Source organism: Aphelocoma coerulescens, chromosome 2 (genome assembly GCF_041296385.1).
Source record: "Aphelocoma coerulescens isolate FSJ_1873_10779 chromosome 2, UR_Acoe_1.0, whole genome shotgun sequence".
NCBI classification, from domain to species: Eukaryota; Metazoa; Chordata; class Aves; order Passeriformes; family Corvidae; genus Aphelocoma; species Aphelocoma coerulescens.
In genome coordinates, this window is record NC_091015.1 from 44,861,264 (window position 1) to 44,879,858 (window position 18,595).

Genomic DNA, 18,595 nt, shown 5'->3' on the forward strand with positions numbered 1-18,595 from the left:
ACTATACATTGACCTTTGCAAAACAGTTGTTCACAGGTGAGAGTACATTATATTTTTGACAGAGTCAGTCTTCAGCTGTTTCAGTTTCACATGTTGTATATTTACTCTCCAGATTTCATTACAGACTGGAGTATCCACAGTCTTACCATCTCATTTTCCACATGCAGATAGCCCTCCTTTCTTGAAAACCTTGTTTTTGGAGGAGGATACAGGACTTGAATTTTAAAGACCAAAACACTGCATGAGCACAAAAGGAGAAAAAAAAATTTATAGAATTGGTAGATACCAAAGGCCAGGATGATTTCTGGAAGCATATTTAAGGGTGGGAATTTCCAGATTGTTTCCTGCAGTTAGACTTAATCTTGTATGAAATGTCTCATTTTCTTTCTTTGGAAACACAATAAACATTTTAAATGTATATGCTGTTTGTAATGTTCATTAAAAAATGAAGCGACTAAAAGCTATTAGACAAGCATTAAAAAAATTCTCATCTATCCTACCACCCATACTGTAATGGTCGTTCTACATTTTTCATCTCCTGTTATAAAAACAATGTTTCAACAACTCTACCTATTCATAGAGCTTGAAAGTCAGTCCTCATCAACTGACAGCAATAACAATGAATCAGCTTTAGTTACTATTGCTCTAGTTTGGTAATTCAATACATTTCTATGATAATCAAATCCAAACTGACGTGAGGAGGATAACTGATGGTGCTGCGACTTCTACACGAGTAATCAAACAGTGTAACTTTTCTCCTATAAATTAAGTAACTTCTTTCTTTACATGTCTTGAAGGGTAAGGTTAAGGAGTAAGAGATGGCTAAAATAACGGGCACTTCTAAGCCAAAAGACAACTTTTTGAAAAATACATGTTACCAGGTGCTAGCCAGCTTTGCAATTTGCTTCCAATAACTCAGTATATATTGAAAGTTAGCAAAAACATTGAAGTTTCTTTTCCAACACCCAGTAAATAAAAAAGATTATTACATATTGCTTCTGAATTAAATAAAAACTCAAAACCAAAACAAGGGGAAAAGATCGTGTGGAACAGTATCTTGAAACATATTTATGCAGAAATGACAAGCAATTGAAGACACGAAAGGCTGATCTGCTATCTAAGCACTTAAAGCCATTAATAGGAATAACATCTAACTTGAACATATGAATGAGGCTCAAGCATTACTTTCACAGGGGCCTATTTAAATTCCTATGAGGTTTAAAGGTATCAAAGGAAGAAGCAGTTTAAAGTACTATTACATGCAGTGAAAAAAGAGCTCTCTGAAAAAACATTAGAAATGCAATATAATAAATGCCAAGGGTTACTACTGCAACTTCTTTTGTAGCATCACTGAGAGATCCTCTCAAAAAATTTCAATATTTAAAAAAACCTAACCTTGCATATATGTTAGCAGACAAGTATCTGTGAAGTAACAGAAAATTTAAATACTTCTGAGAACTGAAATTCAGACAGTAAAAACCAAGTTATTTTGAAGATTATGATCTTTATGCTACTGTGATTGTCCTTTAAATTTTGTATTCTTTTCAACCATTTCAGTAAGTTAAATGTAAAAAGCAGAACAGAAAACCTACACAATTACAATGTTTCTTCCTTAAGAATTTTAAACTAATTCCCCTCTCTAAGCATTCAATTTGAGCTGTCCCCTAAATTACAATCCATGTATTAGAACTAAAGGCTAAGCAATTTATTTACAAAAAACATACCTCTGTTGCTTAAAGTATTCACAGCAACCAGGTTTTTCCTACACAGTGCCATTTAGAATGATCCAACTTGTATTTTTCACACTTACTTTATTTTACTTAAATATTTTACTTACATAAAGTTATTCCTTTTTTTTTTTCAATTTATGTACACTATTTTGCTACGAACTTAGATAAATTTTTTTTTCTTACAAGTATAATGTTAAAATGACAGCGAAATCAATCCTTCAAATTTACAGTTTGCTGAATCCCTCCAAGAAATTGTGCGAGGGCATTATAGAGATTAACACGTATATGATTTTCCCCTTGTAAAGAAAGAAGAAATCAGAGAGAAAAGCTGTCTATGCCAATACTAGACCCCCCTTTCCCACACTCATTTTGTAGAAGTCTGCTGGATTTATAATTCTTCTAATCTTAATGTCTATCTAGAGCGAACATTATTTCAACGGGTAGAAAATGCCCAGTTTATGCTTTTAAAAGGACAGTGTATGAAATTCAGATATAGAAACACATAGAAACTGATGTGATATTGGACTTTGTCTCTTCAAAATGTATTAGCCACAGTCCAAAGGGAAAAAAAGCCTGAAAACGTTTCAGGTATCTCTGAGGCATTCCTGCCTCTGAGCCTTTCCTTGCCTAAAAGATCCCCCTGCCTGCCCGCCCCATCCCCGGCTCATTTGCCTGATGAAGTCCTCTCGCTGTCCTCCTGTCTATTCTCAGCCACCACCAGACTGACTCACTCCAATTCCCATGGCTGCCAGGAGGTTCTTGGGAACTTTCTATTTGCCTTTATCCTCTTCCAGGGATATGGGGCCAAGGTAAGTTACAGCCACAGCTGCACTTTTGCGAGATGGGGGATTGACGCCGTGGCCAGAATCACATTGAATGCAGCAGATTCCCTAAACCTGCACGAACTGCTGAAAAGCAACTCCCATCAGCTAAGGATCATGCTCCATTATGCTCAAATTCTCAGGTAAACCCCTTTTCCTCCCTAGCCTCTGGAGACATATTGCATCACATTACCCCCGGAATAGACAGGATACAGCAAAGCACTTTCGTGCGTGACAGAAGTCACAGGCTGTTCTACAATGTACCTGATATTTCACCTTCTAAATACACGGCATGTTTGAAAGTTTACATGCAGGTGCAAGTGGAGGAATCTCCATAACACTCTTCTTTGTTGAGGTATATTCTTTTCTCCCTTTTTAGTTTTATTAACAAGGGGAAAAATCAAATACAATTTTGCACAAAATCTGAAGGTTCAGAATAAAAGACAAGAATGAAGAAAGATTTTCAATATATCTAACAGAAAATGAGACTTATTTTAGCAAACATGCTATTGCCTCACTGCCAAGGGAAAAGCACTTGTCATTAGAGAAATGAATCGCTCAGCTGTTTATAAGCAAAAAGCTCTGGGGGAATTTCTCACGGCCCAAACCACAAAGCATTGCAGGGTTACACAAACATATGTTGCAGGTGTTTTGGGGTAGGCAGGTGGAAAACCTCAGCTACTAAAAAAATACTCCACTTAATAGATTGTATCTGAAACTAGATAACCTCAATGCAACAGAGAAAAAACAAACAAAACAGCAGCAGTGAATTCTAAATCCAGGCACAGGAGGCTTACCAAAATAATCATCTCACTAGTGTCCAGTGGAATTTTTTAAAACTAATTTTTCCAATATATTAACCAAATGCTGCCAAGCATTTATCTTTTTCCCCCCTAAACTACTAATATTTTAAGCCTAAACCAAAAACCAGACTGAACCAAACATATGTAAAAAGAAAAGAAGGATCATGATGCAATGTTGTCCAACTTATTTGAACAATTATTTTTAGGAAGCCAATTTTCTCCTTTCTCCCCCTCTTCAGCTGACATGGTAATATTTGATTTCTTCATAATTATTGTACTGCCTAAGACATTTTTGTATTAAAATTCTATTTTTTCCCTTTCATTTGTTTCTAATGAAAGTTGGACGGTCATGTGACCCTAAATTCAAATAGGACTGAGAAATCAGGAAAGGTTTACCTTTTCCTGCTAGATCATCTTTGCTTCTTTCTTCAATAAAGATGACATGAACATAGAAAAAATTTGGACTGGGAACAGAGCTGATATATAGCAGCTGAGATGTGCATAAGTTTGTTCAGTTCAGAAGCAGCTTTTCTACTAGGCACTAATAATTAATATGAAGTATTTACTAATTATTCCCTAATAACTTACAGAGAGAACTTCATCTTTCCTCTTTTTATTCTTTTGTCAGATATTTAAGCAGCTGTCTCCACCCCACATGAACTGACTTACACAGTATAATCAAAGGCTTAACATTACAGAAACATATCACAGTATTTTGTATACTGAACAACCAACCCACCCCAAACTCCAAAGCACCCAAAGCAAACACCATTCCTCAAACAAAAAACCTTTCTTTTCACCTGCTAATTCTCCTCTTCCCTTATTATACCTTCTGTAGAACAAGCGACCTGCTGGAGCACAAAAGATATTTTATATACCTATGAAACACTGAGTTATTAGAATGAAAAAAAAACCAGCAAGACATTAGATGACATAAGGTACTATTGCCAATTCAAAAGTGGTTCAAGGTCAAAATACCATCTAAAACATAGACTGATAGTCTATCAGTTCTGTGTATGAAAGCAGCACATGAAGTGTACGCTGCACAGAACTAATAAAGAACTTCCTTTAATCACAGGAGTCAGGAGATCCATGCACTAATACTGGTGTTGGCAAAGGAATGCCATAATCCTTAAACTGGGAATAATGCTTCCTGTTTACATTTTTCAGAAGATGCTTAGGGTCTCAATCATGGACCTTGTTATTTACAATGCAATAACAGCATGAAGAATTGTCATATTTAATTGTTTCTAAAGAAAAGTAAGAGGGTTTTTATTTTTCCTAAGCAAGAAAATTACTCAGAAAAAACTGAAAAGGAAAGAAAGTTCAGTTAATGGGGTCAAGAATGGAAGACACCCCTGAACTCTGATTAGGCTTATAATAAATTATCTCCAGTTTTGTTACGTGACAACCCTCCATTCCCCTGGCAACTAGAAATTTCAGACACCAGGAAGATATTTTAAATACTGTGCGTTATGGTCTGTTTTTAACTTCATACACACATGCTTTCTCTCGCATGGGCATTCTATGACAAGAGATGAAGAACTGAAAAAAAATGACAAGTGAGATTTAAAAATGCTTCAGTGACTTGACGGAAAGAAATTTCTAGTTGTGTATTTTGGCTTCTTGTCCTAACTGCTTGGGAAGCCTTTTTTTATTTTCATTTATAGCATTACAGCATACTGCGTTTTAACAGGTAGATCAAATCCTACCAAATCAGCTTTTATTGATATTCCAGACAAAAAGACTCCGACCTGCCAACGTTCAAGTTCATAACCTGTGTAAAATCCCCATCTTGCATCAACAGAATCGCTTAAGTACCTTTTAAATCTGCCTCTTAATTTAGTTGCCTATTTTTCAGCTGAACCCTTGGTTTTAAGAAGTAAATTAACTAAATAGTAAGGTATAAATCTGACAGAGTTCAGCTCTACCCTGTGACAGATTTATGCTCTGGCATCTTGCAGCCTCGTGCAGTTAGGAACAGGAGTTTTACAACATTGTGGAGGAAAGCTCCAGGCTTTTGAAGGGAACACACAGCAAGCCTTGCTTTAAACCCTGGAATGCTCCAAATTATGAGATTTAAAATATGACATCTTTATGTACAGAAAAGCTACCACATTATGGTTTTATTGGCACTCGTTTTGGACAACCTGCATAACTCACTGATGGCTTTGTGAGTAATGCAGTTATCCGAAGCTTATACTTACAAAACCCTTGTAAGCACCCTTACAGCATTATATCTTTTCCAGATACATGCTTGCACACAAATCTCACATATCAGGGAAAAACAAGAACATTTTAAGGTGCTATTTGGTTATTTCTGCTACGTGGCGAAGAAAGAGAATAATTCATGTTTTGTGTGTAGTGTGCTATGGAAAACCACTTGAAAAAGGTCCCCAGGGGAGTGAAAAAAGCTCCTTCACAGAGCCCCATGCACACACCACACCAAAAGGAATATGACATCCAAGTCTTTTCCTCTGAATCACAGAGAGAAGCTAAGGTCCTGGTGCTGTGGGACAAGCAACTCCTTTCATTTAGGATTCCAATTGTGAGGAATTATCCTGCAGTGCCATTTTGATCACTACTGCTCCTTAAAAAGACAAAGGACAAAGAAACAATGTCTCCAAACCTAATTTTCCATAAAAATGTACAGCAAAGGATAAAACATACCATTCTCAGTTCTATCTTGACAGTATTTTGCTCTTTCAGAGAAGCACTTCCCAATACAAATGTACTCAATAGCCTTCATTACAACTGATACACTAGTATTTACTATAAAATATGTAGGTACACAAGCAGTATATCTACATTTATATCACAAGAGTCTGAACTCAAATTCCATCATAATAGATTGGATATGATATAGTAGCTAATCTTTCATATACTATTGAAAAGTTTTGAATCCATTTTTATAGAGCTCACAGTTTGTGCTTTGCAGATTTTAGTAAATGAATTATGATACAGAGGACTTTTGATTAGGTAGAATCAAAGTGCTTTAAGTGCTTCCTTTTGATAAACTACCTTGCAAACTAGAAATGATTAACTGAATTGTCAGGTTGCACATAAGAACCATAATCACCTCACTCTAACACTGTTAAATACATTTTATTAGTGTAATTTTATAAATAACATTATTACATTTTTAGGAGAGGGTCAGTAGCTTTAGATGACTTTTTAAACAGAAGTAAACCTATCAATTGAAAGAAACAGCCCCAAGAAATTCACAAGCAATAAGTTTTATTGGTAGCTAAAGTAATTAAGAGCTTAAAATGCTTCAGCTTCTTGCTTTAGCAGCAAGTACAATCAGAATCGCTTTTACTTTGCTACTGAGGATGTCAACTTGCTCAAATAGAAGGAACAGTTTAAAAATTCCATCTTCCAAAGAGAACTTTCTTGCCCATCTTGTCTTGGAGACTTGCAAATGTTAGCCAGAAGTAGAAACACTAGTTCCTAACTCATCTTTAGCCATTTCCTCTGAAAGACTCTGCACCTCCCCATCCTCCCAGAAATCAGCAGGCAACACCCCCACTCCTTCCTGCCCTTAAGGTGGCCAATGGCTCTCCTTCCTGCTGGGCCACACAAGATGGGCAATGAGAACAATGAAGTTACTTGGCTGGGCTCTGCTCTCGCTGCCAGCAGGGGACTGAAGCCCCATTTTGCTCGGCCCCACACAGAACTGGGACACATCCTTTGCTTCTGCACCATCTTACCTGTGGCATGGCTTTAACTATGCAAGGTATCACTGTTCTGGAAGCTTTGCTTTATTCCATATTATTTCTTACCATATTCCTATTAATTTAAATGTAATGGTTGTTTAACTTGTATGGATACAGTATTTGTGAGGTCTTACCCACATCGCTGGCCTGTATGTGCAACACTAAGGAGAGAGCAACACTTGGGAACTGCATTGCCACTGGCAATCCAAGAGATCAGCTTTCTCCCTTGAGTGATGACTACTGTGTTGCATATGGTGCTGCAGAATGAGAAGGACTTTGAAAGGTTTCTCATTTGTAAAGTCTTGACTAGATGACTAATCAACCACTTTCCAAGTTTTTCTCCTGAAAATATTGCTTGTGACATCCAGGATATATTGAAGATGACTATTTTATGGTGGGTTGATTATGTGGTTAATGTACCAGTGAAGAGATTGCAATGAACTTTGAGAGAGATAAGAAAGCTGTTGTATCACAAGTATTGACCATGTAGCCTTTGTGTATTTTAAAATGTATAGGTGCACTGGGAAAGAAGGTGTTGAAACAAATGTACAAAAATGAAGCGGATTTTTAATTCATGGTACACTTACTATTTTTATGTGGTACTATGGCAACATGGTTATTCCAAGTAATTTATCATTAAACTCTTAGCCGCCTGTCATACCTTATTCTATTAATGAAACACAATAACTGAATTTTTAAATCAATAATTCTTAAAACAAAGCATAGACTATTTCATTGGAAAACATAAGTTTCTAATTTTAAGAACATGAACATAAACAAAGAATAAGTTAGTATCATGGTCCACATTAGAAAGCTTTGCATGCAGTTACAGCAAAAATGTTGATTTATTTTAAGTGAGGTGTTTAGATTACATCTAACTTTATTTGCAAATGGGAATGTTAGAACATCAAAATGCTTGAGTTCACTACAAGGAATTGCATGTGGTTGTTAAAGCAGAGGTTGAGCTGAGAATGGTGCCACATTTTTGTCCATAAAAATCTATCTACCTTGCATTGAACATGCAAGATCTTAAACTTTCAGAATAAGGCAAATGGAAGTTCTCTGTGAATCACTGAAAGTAAACACATTTCTTTTTTTGTTTCTCTTAAGTCCTTTTCTCCCAGATGAAGAGATATGTAATCAGCTTTTCTGGAAAACCTCATTTCCTTTATCAATCATATCTCATGTAAAGGTAACTCTCCTTTAAAGTACGGGTGACCTTACTCAGTCAGGCAATTCTCCTTACTTAAAGTACAGGCAGCTCATACTGCACTAGGATATCCATTATCCCAGCTTCCTGATAACTTACTTTTCATGCACCTAACCCCCCCAGTGTATTACTGCTCCTGAAATATCAGTCACATTATTCATGATCAAAACTAAAACGTAGAAGTGTTTGTTCAGAGTCCCCCTCCCCCTTGCTGGTACCCCTGTAACGAAGTGGACCCGCACCCCAGCAGTACCTCTGCATGGAGGTACAAATTAATGAGCTGCTAAGCCAGATCCCAACTTCTGATTGGCTGCAATCTGGTCATTAAAGAGAGGTAATTAAAGCCAGATTGCACACACAATGCTAACAAACAAACAAAACAACCCCAAACCTGCTTTTCTCCTGCCACAAACGGCAAAACAACAATACTGACATAACGGCAGTGTTCAAAGGACAGTTGCAGCTCTGCAGCAGCACCTCAGTTAATGAGTGTATAGAAAAGAATTTATCTGAAGAAGAAGAAAGTGAAACTCAACAGCCTTTCAGGCACATGAAACCAGCTTGGAGAAAACTCTGAGACGGTGGCAGCTACTTAAGAAGAAAATTCAGCTGAAAATAAATGTACAAAGAGTTTGGTTCCAAATTTCAGCAGTGTGTTTTCCCCTTGTCATTCATTGTTCAGATAGTGAATAGTGTTAAAAGCTAGAATGCAGATTTCTCCAACTATTTGTTATATGAGTGATCATGACCATATTTTATTGCTTAAGTTTTCTGGCAGTACCTGTAATTCCAGTCATGATGAACTAATACAACTTCTTTGAAATGTCATGTATGCTTCTCCATGGATTTAGTTAGAATTTAATATTTATATAGCCACTTTCAATGTCAGCAGATAGCTAAAATACAATGTTGAGTAAATATAAGCAGCAGTAACTAGAATATTATTAGCATAAGTAACAAATTAATTTCCATCAACCAAGCACATTCTTTTTTTCTTTTTTTTTAGTTGATAGCTTATGATAAAAGATGTCTCCACTGAATTAAGCTCCTAACTAGCTTGCTCAATGAATGGGGCAACTCACCATGTTAAAATATCTGAAAGCAAACTTATTTCACAGAAAAATGAAGAATAAATACAGTAAGCTTTCAGACAAAGGATAGTTGTCAGGTTCTTAGTATGCGATGCAAAACTGTAATGTTCTATGTAGTGCTTTAGCTTTCTAATAAGTCATTGTGATAAGGTTAACACTTCAACATAGAACAACATACAAATAGGAACACCCAAAGATGAAAATTACTTTGCTTATGTTGCTGTATTAGAATTTTATTTGCTAAAGGGTGAAAACAGATTTTCAAAATTCACAGTTAACTTAAAACAATAGTTTTAAACCTTTTATTCCTAGCCCTGGCTGCCTTCAGGAAGGAAAGAACATCTGGTTATTTAAGGAACACAATATGTTCACATTTTCTATGACTTTTGTTTCTAATTGGGTTTTTTAATTTTTTTTTTTATTTGAACAACTCTAGTTAGAACTATGTTTTTTAATCACTTTATATTTTTTCAATGCCCTATCTCCATATCTCTACTTCTTAATTTTGCTGCCTTTGCTTTGAAAATTAACAGTGCTCAATGGTTTTGATAAGGAAAAAAACTGAAGAAAATGAGCCACTCATGGTGTATTAAATATGCAGACACACACCTTCAGTAAATGTTTTTGGATATACATAAAAGAACCTTCCCTTATTTTTTCATTTTACATATACACAATTTTAATAGCCCATTCTTCCATAAGAAGCTCTACTGTTACATTCAGAAGGACTGTAAGTGCATAGAAGTTACTTTAATATAAGTAATTGAGGCAATTATCTGTTCAAAGATTAGAAATGTGAAACAAATACTCTGCTAAGCAGGTTAACTTTATCACCCTATGCAAAGACAACAACACTGATTTGAGCTTTTCATTCCACATTTTCCTAAGAAGTGGAGCTAGCCAAATGCAGAAAAGGCTGAAATTCAATTATTCTGCATTGATCCATACTCCTGCCTGTAAATTAGTATCTCTCAGGCCCCCTCTCAGACACAGGTGCATTAACTTGTTTTTAGCTGTTACAGAGATGTGTATTTCTCTTCTGTGGCACTGAAAAATATCAGAGATGCAGTATCTAAAATGTTCTCTCAACTGCCAGCTGGGGTTCTCAAAGTGAACAGGAGAGATGCTGCAAGCATTAGGTTAATGGCAAGTACTAATTACTTTTCATATTAGTGTTAATACTGGATAATGCTAAGGCTTCTGGTAAGGTTTGATTCCACAAAAGGTCAGGAAATTGTATTTGTCCATCTTTAAGTAAAATATGCCACCCATCTTTTAAGTACAGCTTTCTTCTGACATTTAGGTTGTTCCCTGGTGATGGCTGCAGTGAAAAGAAGCAAACAAAACGTGACAGGTTCATCAAGCCAAAGTTTAGCTCTCCTGATAGACTACAGGACAAGGAAACAGAAAAAATAATAGATGTTTTTAGATGTACAAACCCAGGTTATCTCCAGAACTGGAAGTTACAGATGGAAAAGCTGTATCAGGTCCATCTTAACAACTTCACCATGTATGACAAGATTGTTCCTTAAGAACCTTTCAGTTTTATGCACCTACTCCCCACCTTTCTTAGTCCAAATACCCCACAACCTCCCCTCTGTAAGATGACTTGGTATTTTCCTAGCTGCAAAAATAATATGAAAGACAATACTATTAGAAAACCTGCAAGAGCTAGATACCTGTTTGTTCCTGGCCATGACTTCTAAACAGCATTTCTTGTCCAGCTGAGATTTAAAGCTCCAAGGAGCAGAGAGCAAGCCTCTCTCAGATATTTGGAACAACACTAAACTTTTTGGTATTTTCAACAAATAATGAAATAAGCCACTGGAGCATGCCATAGTCTCCCAGAGAAGAGTTCCCTGATTTCACATAGTAAAACCCAAGTGAAATCTTGGAAGAAATGCCATGCAGAGCAACTCAGCCCTGGATAAGGAGAGACAAAATTGTACTGAACCAGATGTAATTTCCTATTAGAAACCAGAAGCTTGTGATGGAGAAATGCACAGGAAAACATCAAAGAAGGAAGAAAAATAATTAAGCACTGAATTTGTTAATCACCACTTACAAGTTACACCACAGACTAAACTCTCTTTGTCATTTCTTCCCATCTCCTTTTATCTGCACAGGGAATAAGGGCAAACTGAATTATTTCTATGCATCTAGCAAAAAGAAAAAAACAACATAATTTTCCCACTTATTTTGGTATATAATCTGTGCACTGACTTTAGACTCCTACAGCACCACCCATGATGCCTTGTTGAGTCTTCCCTTTCATTCTATTTAATGAAAAATGTTGACAGACTTGGAAACTTGAGCATAGGTCTTACAAAACACCAAGACTTCTATTTCAAATATATGGAAAAAAGGGACTGTACAAACATATGCTTACAGACACGTAAGTGAAACTTAAAAGTCATACCTAGGTAAAGGTACGAAACAGGTTCAAACAGGACTCAAGTCATAGCCTTGAAAATACATTTCTTTCTCAGACCTGGAGCTATTTGTTAGTTTTAGAAGGATCCTTTAGAACAGGTATTCCTTACTGCAAGAAGTCTTGATCTGTTTACGCAGCCTCAACACAAAGACCCAATGTAAAATGAGAGGTGGCTGCAAGTCCCTTAGGCTCTTCATTCTCTGGAAATCAGAGCTCCTCAACCTTCAGAGTATTTCCCAAGTAGAAAAGTGCAGCTCAGAAATGAGAAACAATTGCATTTTATCATATTTAAATTGACAAAGCAACTACCACTCTTTGCATCAGAGTTTGAAGTACTAATTCACCAGAGCAAAGGGAGAACTAAATGAAAGACATGGTAGAATTACATCCAGTATTTTTCTGAAAGGTATTCAAGGCCCACCTGAGAATGTTAATTAATAGGACACCAAGACCTTATGCGCCTGACAACTTAATTCTGTTGGGGACAAGAGCATAAGGAGTGGAATAGTGATTAAGCCTCTTTGTGGGAAGTTGGTGGTTAATTTTTGCCCCCTTCAGCTATGGGATATCTTGTATGCTGCCTAGCATGTTTCAAGAGGACAGCTGAATAATTAGTAATCACTTTATTGTTCAACATATCTCTTCAATAAATGACAGATTACATATTGAATTCAGATGGATAACTGAGCAAAATTTTCCTCCCTTTGTATCTTTCTTCTAAAAAATATTTCTATCTTCTTTTGCTAAGAAAGTACATAAATGATTTCACAGACTGCTGCCAAAATCTTAAGAAAGATTCCTGAGATCTAACGTTAGAAACTTTCTTATGCACAGAAAAGATGATACACTTTACTTCTCATCATGAAAGTAATCTTCATGCCTGAGAGGAATGAAGAAAGCAGTTATAAGGATGCAGATTTCTGCAAAAAACTGATACAGAAAAACAAAGAGACAATTTTTTTCTTAATCCATAAAAGTGTAAACACTGCTACAGAATGAAATTTAGCAGAAGGCAGTCAGAGTGCAGAAGTGATGAATTTTTTTGCTTTCAAAGATGTTGTGCACCAAGAAGATGAGGGAAATCAGACTTTACATTGGCAACCTACTAATGGGACATGTACAAAGACAGTTCACAAATTCTGCTCTCTGCCAGAGATCTGTAAGCAAAGATTACTGTGTACAGCTTCATCTCAAACACTTAATCCACTATACAGTGGGCATCTCCTGTATATTATACCCACACATATACACATGACATTCTAAAACAGCAAGAGGTTTTCTTTTTTTTTAATAGATGAGTATATCAGAAACTGTGTGCTAGTAATATGTGACATAAAATTCATTAATTTATACATTTTATTCATGTGAATCTTTACAGGCTGTAACATCAAACTCTTGTTTTAAATCTAAAACCATCACATAACCACTATATATAGGGCAGGGGTGGTGCTTGAAGGATTAACACTGATTAATCCCAGAAATCCCATGAAAAAGGTCTTTCAGATGAAATTGCATGATGCTTTCTATACAGCTTACTAGGTTTTATATAGTAACATCACTGTTTCCCTGAAAAGCACACTTTATCCTAAAAGTTTGTGCAGAATACCAAGCAAAGTTATTCTAGGGAGCACAACTGCAGTTACCAGAGCTCCAGGATAACTTTAGTGAACTGTCCTTTAAAGTATCCTTTAAAGAGTAAAAGAACTTGTTTCTACTCTGTTTCCAACTCTTTCCTTCAGCTCTTTTGTCAGATAAGAAGAAACTTGAAACTACCATTTAGTTTCCAAAATGTAGGTTGTTATTAACTTCATAGCATTTAGAACATTTTATTACAGTGATTTATTCCTGAATTAACAGAGCGAGCATCTCACCTTTGGATCTCGGAGAAAAAGTGCTCTTAGGATAAGGGAGTGAACATCTCCAATAGGTGGATAATGCATCAGAAGTCCCAAACAGGTCTGATAGTTACTTGAAATCACTAGGATTAAAATGAAAATTAAAAAAAAGAGAGAGAGAGAGAGAGAGAGAGAGAGAGAGAAAGAGAGAGAGAATATTACTGTCTTATTTTGCTATTCCAAAACAGTGCTTTTTCCAGTAAATTCGTTACAGTTCAGATTTTGCTGTCTTTTCCCACATGGTCTCTCAGAACTCAAGCAGAGTGAAAGGTATTTTAGATACACATAATCAAGCTTCATGACTACACTTGGTCCAGTCTAATTAAGAACAGTTCTAAAACGATGACTTTATGTCACAGACATTTATGTTAGCTCTGGATTCAGATGCCTCAATTCAGACCTCCGTAGCTGTACACCTGAATCCTGCCCCACTCAGTGGAGCTCAGGACAATACCGTCAGCAGAGCTTGAAGAACTACTCCTATACCCCAAAATGGACATGGACTTTTCACACTCTCCTCCACAGACATCTAAATTTAAATATGATAATTTGCGTTTATGACTTTATCATAAGTCTGACGATTTTTTGCTGAAATATCTTTTATACTGTTCTTATATACATATTTACATACATACACACACTCAAGATACCTATGCATACGTAAAATTATTCAACAACTCCTTGTTTTCTTCTAAACCAGAAATGTCACAAAATGTTCAGGAAAAAGGGAAAACACTAGATTTTAATTTCATAAATACTAAAAAAATATAGTACACCATTAACTTGCTTAGATTATTTCACTTATTCAGAAAATTTTCAGCATGCTTTGCTAAAGTTTATAATTTTGTTCTAATCTGCTTGATTTTATCTAAATCTATGTAAGTATACTCTATGGCTTTTTGCTTGTTGTCATCTTCAGATTTTTTTTTCCCTTCCCAAATCAATCTAATTATGAGTGCAATTATTAAAGACATCTTTTCAAGCAGGTCTATGTAAACTACTTCATTTCTTTTGCACCATCTAAATCCAGGCAATCCATCTGCCACAGCTGTCAAAGCAATGCCTGTTAATGATGCCTCCACTCTGCAAAGTAAAGACAGCCTCCAACAATAGTAATTGTAAATAAATTTCTAACAAACTTTACTATTATGAGAACTTTAGCTGTAGTAAGAAATACCTTTAATTAATCAGGGATATTGCAAATACAAAATTATTTTGAATCACTAAAAGGCAAAATAAAGGGCGGTTTTGCAGACACAGAAATTTAAATGGTTTACTTTTTTTCTTTCATGTGAATAAGCCTCATATCCTCCTGCACCTTACCTCCCTCAACAAGAGGATTATGGGGAAAAGATGCAGGACTGGGCAAAATGAATAATTATAATCTGTGTAAGGAACCACTTTATCATCTTCATTTCCGTTGCTGATCCGACAGCTTGTAATTTCATACATCTGCTTTCATTTGTAAAGCACTCACTTATCCTACTCATTCTTTATCTGTTCTGCCTGTTCTTTTTCCTACCCTTTGTTTTTCTTGTTCATATTCAGGTACCTGCTTTTTCTTCTTGAAGTCACAAAGCTGGCATAATGAACACAATACAATGGCCTCCGTCAGAGTTCTTTCAGAGTGTAATACGAGCACCACACAGAACATACCCAATCAAACTCTCATACGTAAATCAAATTTAAGATACTGAACTGCAGTTGTGATCATGATGCCTTTTTACCAAAGCAAATAAAAACAGTGAATATTGATATTAAATGCTAAATAGTTTAATAAATGATAGACAGCAACACCGATGTGTTTCTCTTTTGAACAAATAAGTATGTGTTCTATTCTGCAATGTAAAATGGATTAAAAATATCCTTCCTTTATTTTTTCTGGAAGAGTTATTTGCTGTCTCACAGATATAGAGAAAACTAAGTATTAAAAAAACTGATTTGTTTTAATGGTGCAGACTTGACCCCTGACAAAAAACTCCTTATCATCCAGAAAGTTAAAAAATTTCCAGCACTATCAATGAAAGACCTGCTAACTTTTATATAGGGTTTTTTTCATCTTCAGAGTTTCCCCCGTATATTTAAACTGAAAGAGGGTAGATTTAGATTGGACATAAGGAAGAAATTCTTTACTGTGAGGGTGGTGAGGCACTGGAACAGTTTGCCCATAGATTTTGTGGATACACTGCAAGTGTGCCAGGTCAGGTTGGATGGGGCTTTGAGCAACCTGGTCTAGTGGAATATGTCTCTGCCCATGCCAGGGGATTGGTCTAGATGATCCCTGAAGGCCCCTTCCAAATCAAACCATTCTATGATTCTTGTGTCTTCAGGACAAAATGTATAATATTATGCAACAGAGTGGCAGTTTTCTTAAAAATTATAGAAAAAGAGCAGTAAAACAAAACTGAATACACTTATTGGTGTTAAAAGGATTTCTAAAAATCATCTGTAGGATGAAGTTTCTAGAAGGAGATTCTGTGAAATACAAAATTATCCAGTCTCAGCAGTAGCTGGTGTGTCCAGCTGCCTTGTAAAAAGCTTGGTGGGTCTTCAGCTGTGATTTTCCTTCTCTCATCGACTTAGTGAGAGTCACATCTGAATCCAACTTCTATTGTGAACCACAAGTTCTCACTTCACCAAAGAAGAATGCTACTGGCATTTCACAGGAAAGGAGGAGAGAAACTCCTCTCCATAGAGAAAACAATCTTACTGTCCTTTTATTAATATTGTAATTCAGGGCCCAGAGGAACATCAAACTGCCTTCTCCCTTCTGCTTTAGAAGAGACTGACCTTTCTCTGTTGGCCCAAAAAACACCCCTGGATACAAGCAGCAGTAATGTGGTGGAAAACCTGAACATCCACTGCACTGTCCTCAACAAAGTCCAAATTTTCTGATACATGTAATTTCTTAAAAGCTTAATGTTTTATGTCACTGATCCTGTATCCAGATTACTTTGTAGTCCTGGAAAGGTGGGACTACTCCCCCCTGCTGCTTTACATGTGGCCACGTTTTCCTTAGCAGGCCCTAAATTGAGTTAAACATAGACAAATGAACATCTTGCACTATAACAAAAATAACTAATCGGTTCCTCTAAGAAGAAGCTATGGCTCCTTTACTTCTCTCAAAATATTCATAGCACTTTTAGAGATGAAAAACTAAATTCTAAATGGCCATAACCTAATCCTCAAGTGGAAACAAGATATAAATACACTTATTCTAATACTGTTCAGTCAAAATTAGCTCCTGGTGCAATAATGGCATGAATTTACTATGCAAAACATAAACAGGTCTTCCAGGTTTGTTCGTTCTTGTCCTTCTGGGAAGGAAGTAGGTAAAATACATCTATTTTTGCATCACATCCTTCCCTCCATTCTGATTTCATCAACAACTGCATGCATATTCACACTGGTGAAACAGAAGCAAATATTCATGCTTCTGATTTGACAGATTAAAAAAAAAAAGTATTCCAAGAATTTTTCCAAAGAAACACAAGAAATAATTTATTAGAATTTACAGCTACACTGGTACACAACCCTATGCTTGGCTTATCACTCCACAAGCAAAGATCTGCTTGGATACAGATGTAAAACTGAACAGAGCAGTTTACAGAACGGCTGTGTACATGATTATGTATCTGTAATCTCTAAAATATATATGCAATAATCTGATAATCTAAATGTTCCCTTCTCCTTGAATTATATATTGTTTGAGCAACAGAGGATTTCAGAACTAAAATAAAAATGAGAAATACAGCAGAAATAATACTTTCTTAAAATCATGTCCTTGAGAACATCATAATACAGCACAGAAAAAAATTTCATCAATTCTCAAACCAGCAACTTTCACCCATCCCCAAATGTGTCGTTATAAAAGAATCAGTACAATTTCTAAACTTTCAAATGCTTTGAGCACTGTATTATTATAATTGCTTATATTTGACATTTTTATAACATAATATCTTAGGAGCTTTATTATTGTTCTTATTGTTTCAAAGTTTCTAAACTAAAAATTTCCCGATGGTTTATTTAAATTAAAGATGATTATCACCATTGGATGTTTTGAGCTTATATTTCCTTTCACCAAATAAAGAGAAGCTTTTATAAACTTATTTTACTTGAAAATCTTTTTAAAATTACTACAACTTTGAACACTGCTCAAAGCTCAAATATTATCAGCAATAAAAAAAAAGGAAAAACGGAAAATTTTTCTTTTACAGATTTATAACAAAAGCTTTTTTATGAAATCAAGAACTGTGGAAATTGTTATGGTTTGAATTTTATGTTGGAAAAATACATTCAACTTTACAGTATTTATGACTTACTTTGCTTCCCCATTCTATTATGCTTAGAGTAACTAACTAGGTCCAGCTGTAGAACAAGAAGTTACTTATTACAGAAACAGTCAAAATATGAAGTATTAGCTGTCCTGACGAGATGACTTTGCCTCTCATTTGGGCAAACGTACTACACGGCAAAGCTATTTACTACTCTATTTACTAAGCTTGGGAAGTTCAGAGAAAAGAGGGAGACTGATTTAATACAAAAGCCTGGAACATATTTTTAGCTCACGTTTTAGTTAACTCATACTGATACTTGTATCTCTGCACCACAAAACAAAAGAAAACAAAGCCAGAACAACTTTCCCTCCCCAGGAAGAGAGAGACTTTTTACAAGCCCAGTTCTAACCTGTTCTTTTTTTTTTAAAGGTAAGCAATGACACAAAATAAAATACTGATGCTAAGAAACTTTCTTACATACCTCTTCAGTACATATCTCTACCAAAAATTACTTCAGTTCACTGCATATAAATAACCAAGATTTAGATTGCAAAACATAATGACCTGGAACCAGATCATCCTGAAACATCACCATTAATTTTGAAATCTCTGACCAGA

General features: G+C 35.7%; 1 protein-coding gene across 8 annotated transcripts in view; it reads right to left on the reverse strand.

Annotated features, from left to right (window-relative positions):
* Positions 1-18,595, reverse strand: part of TBC1D5 (TBC1 domain family member 5) — a 337,427-nt gene that overhangs the window by 80,163 nt on the left and 238,669 nt on the right. For all 8 annotated transcript variants that reach the window (XM_069007252.1, XM_069007244.1, XM_069007246.1 and 5 more), the window contains one exon: positions 13,677-13,783. In XM_069007252.1, coding sequence (XP_068863353.1) covers positions 13,677-13,783 — 107 coding nt within the window. The remainder of the gene's footprint in view (positions 1-13,676; positions 13,784-18,595) is intronic.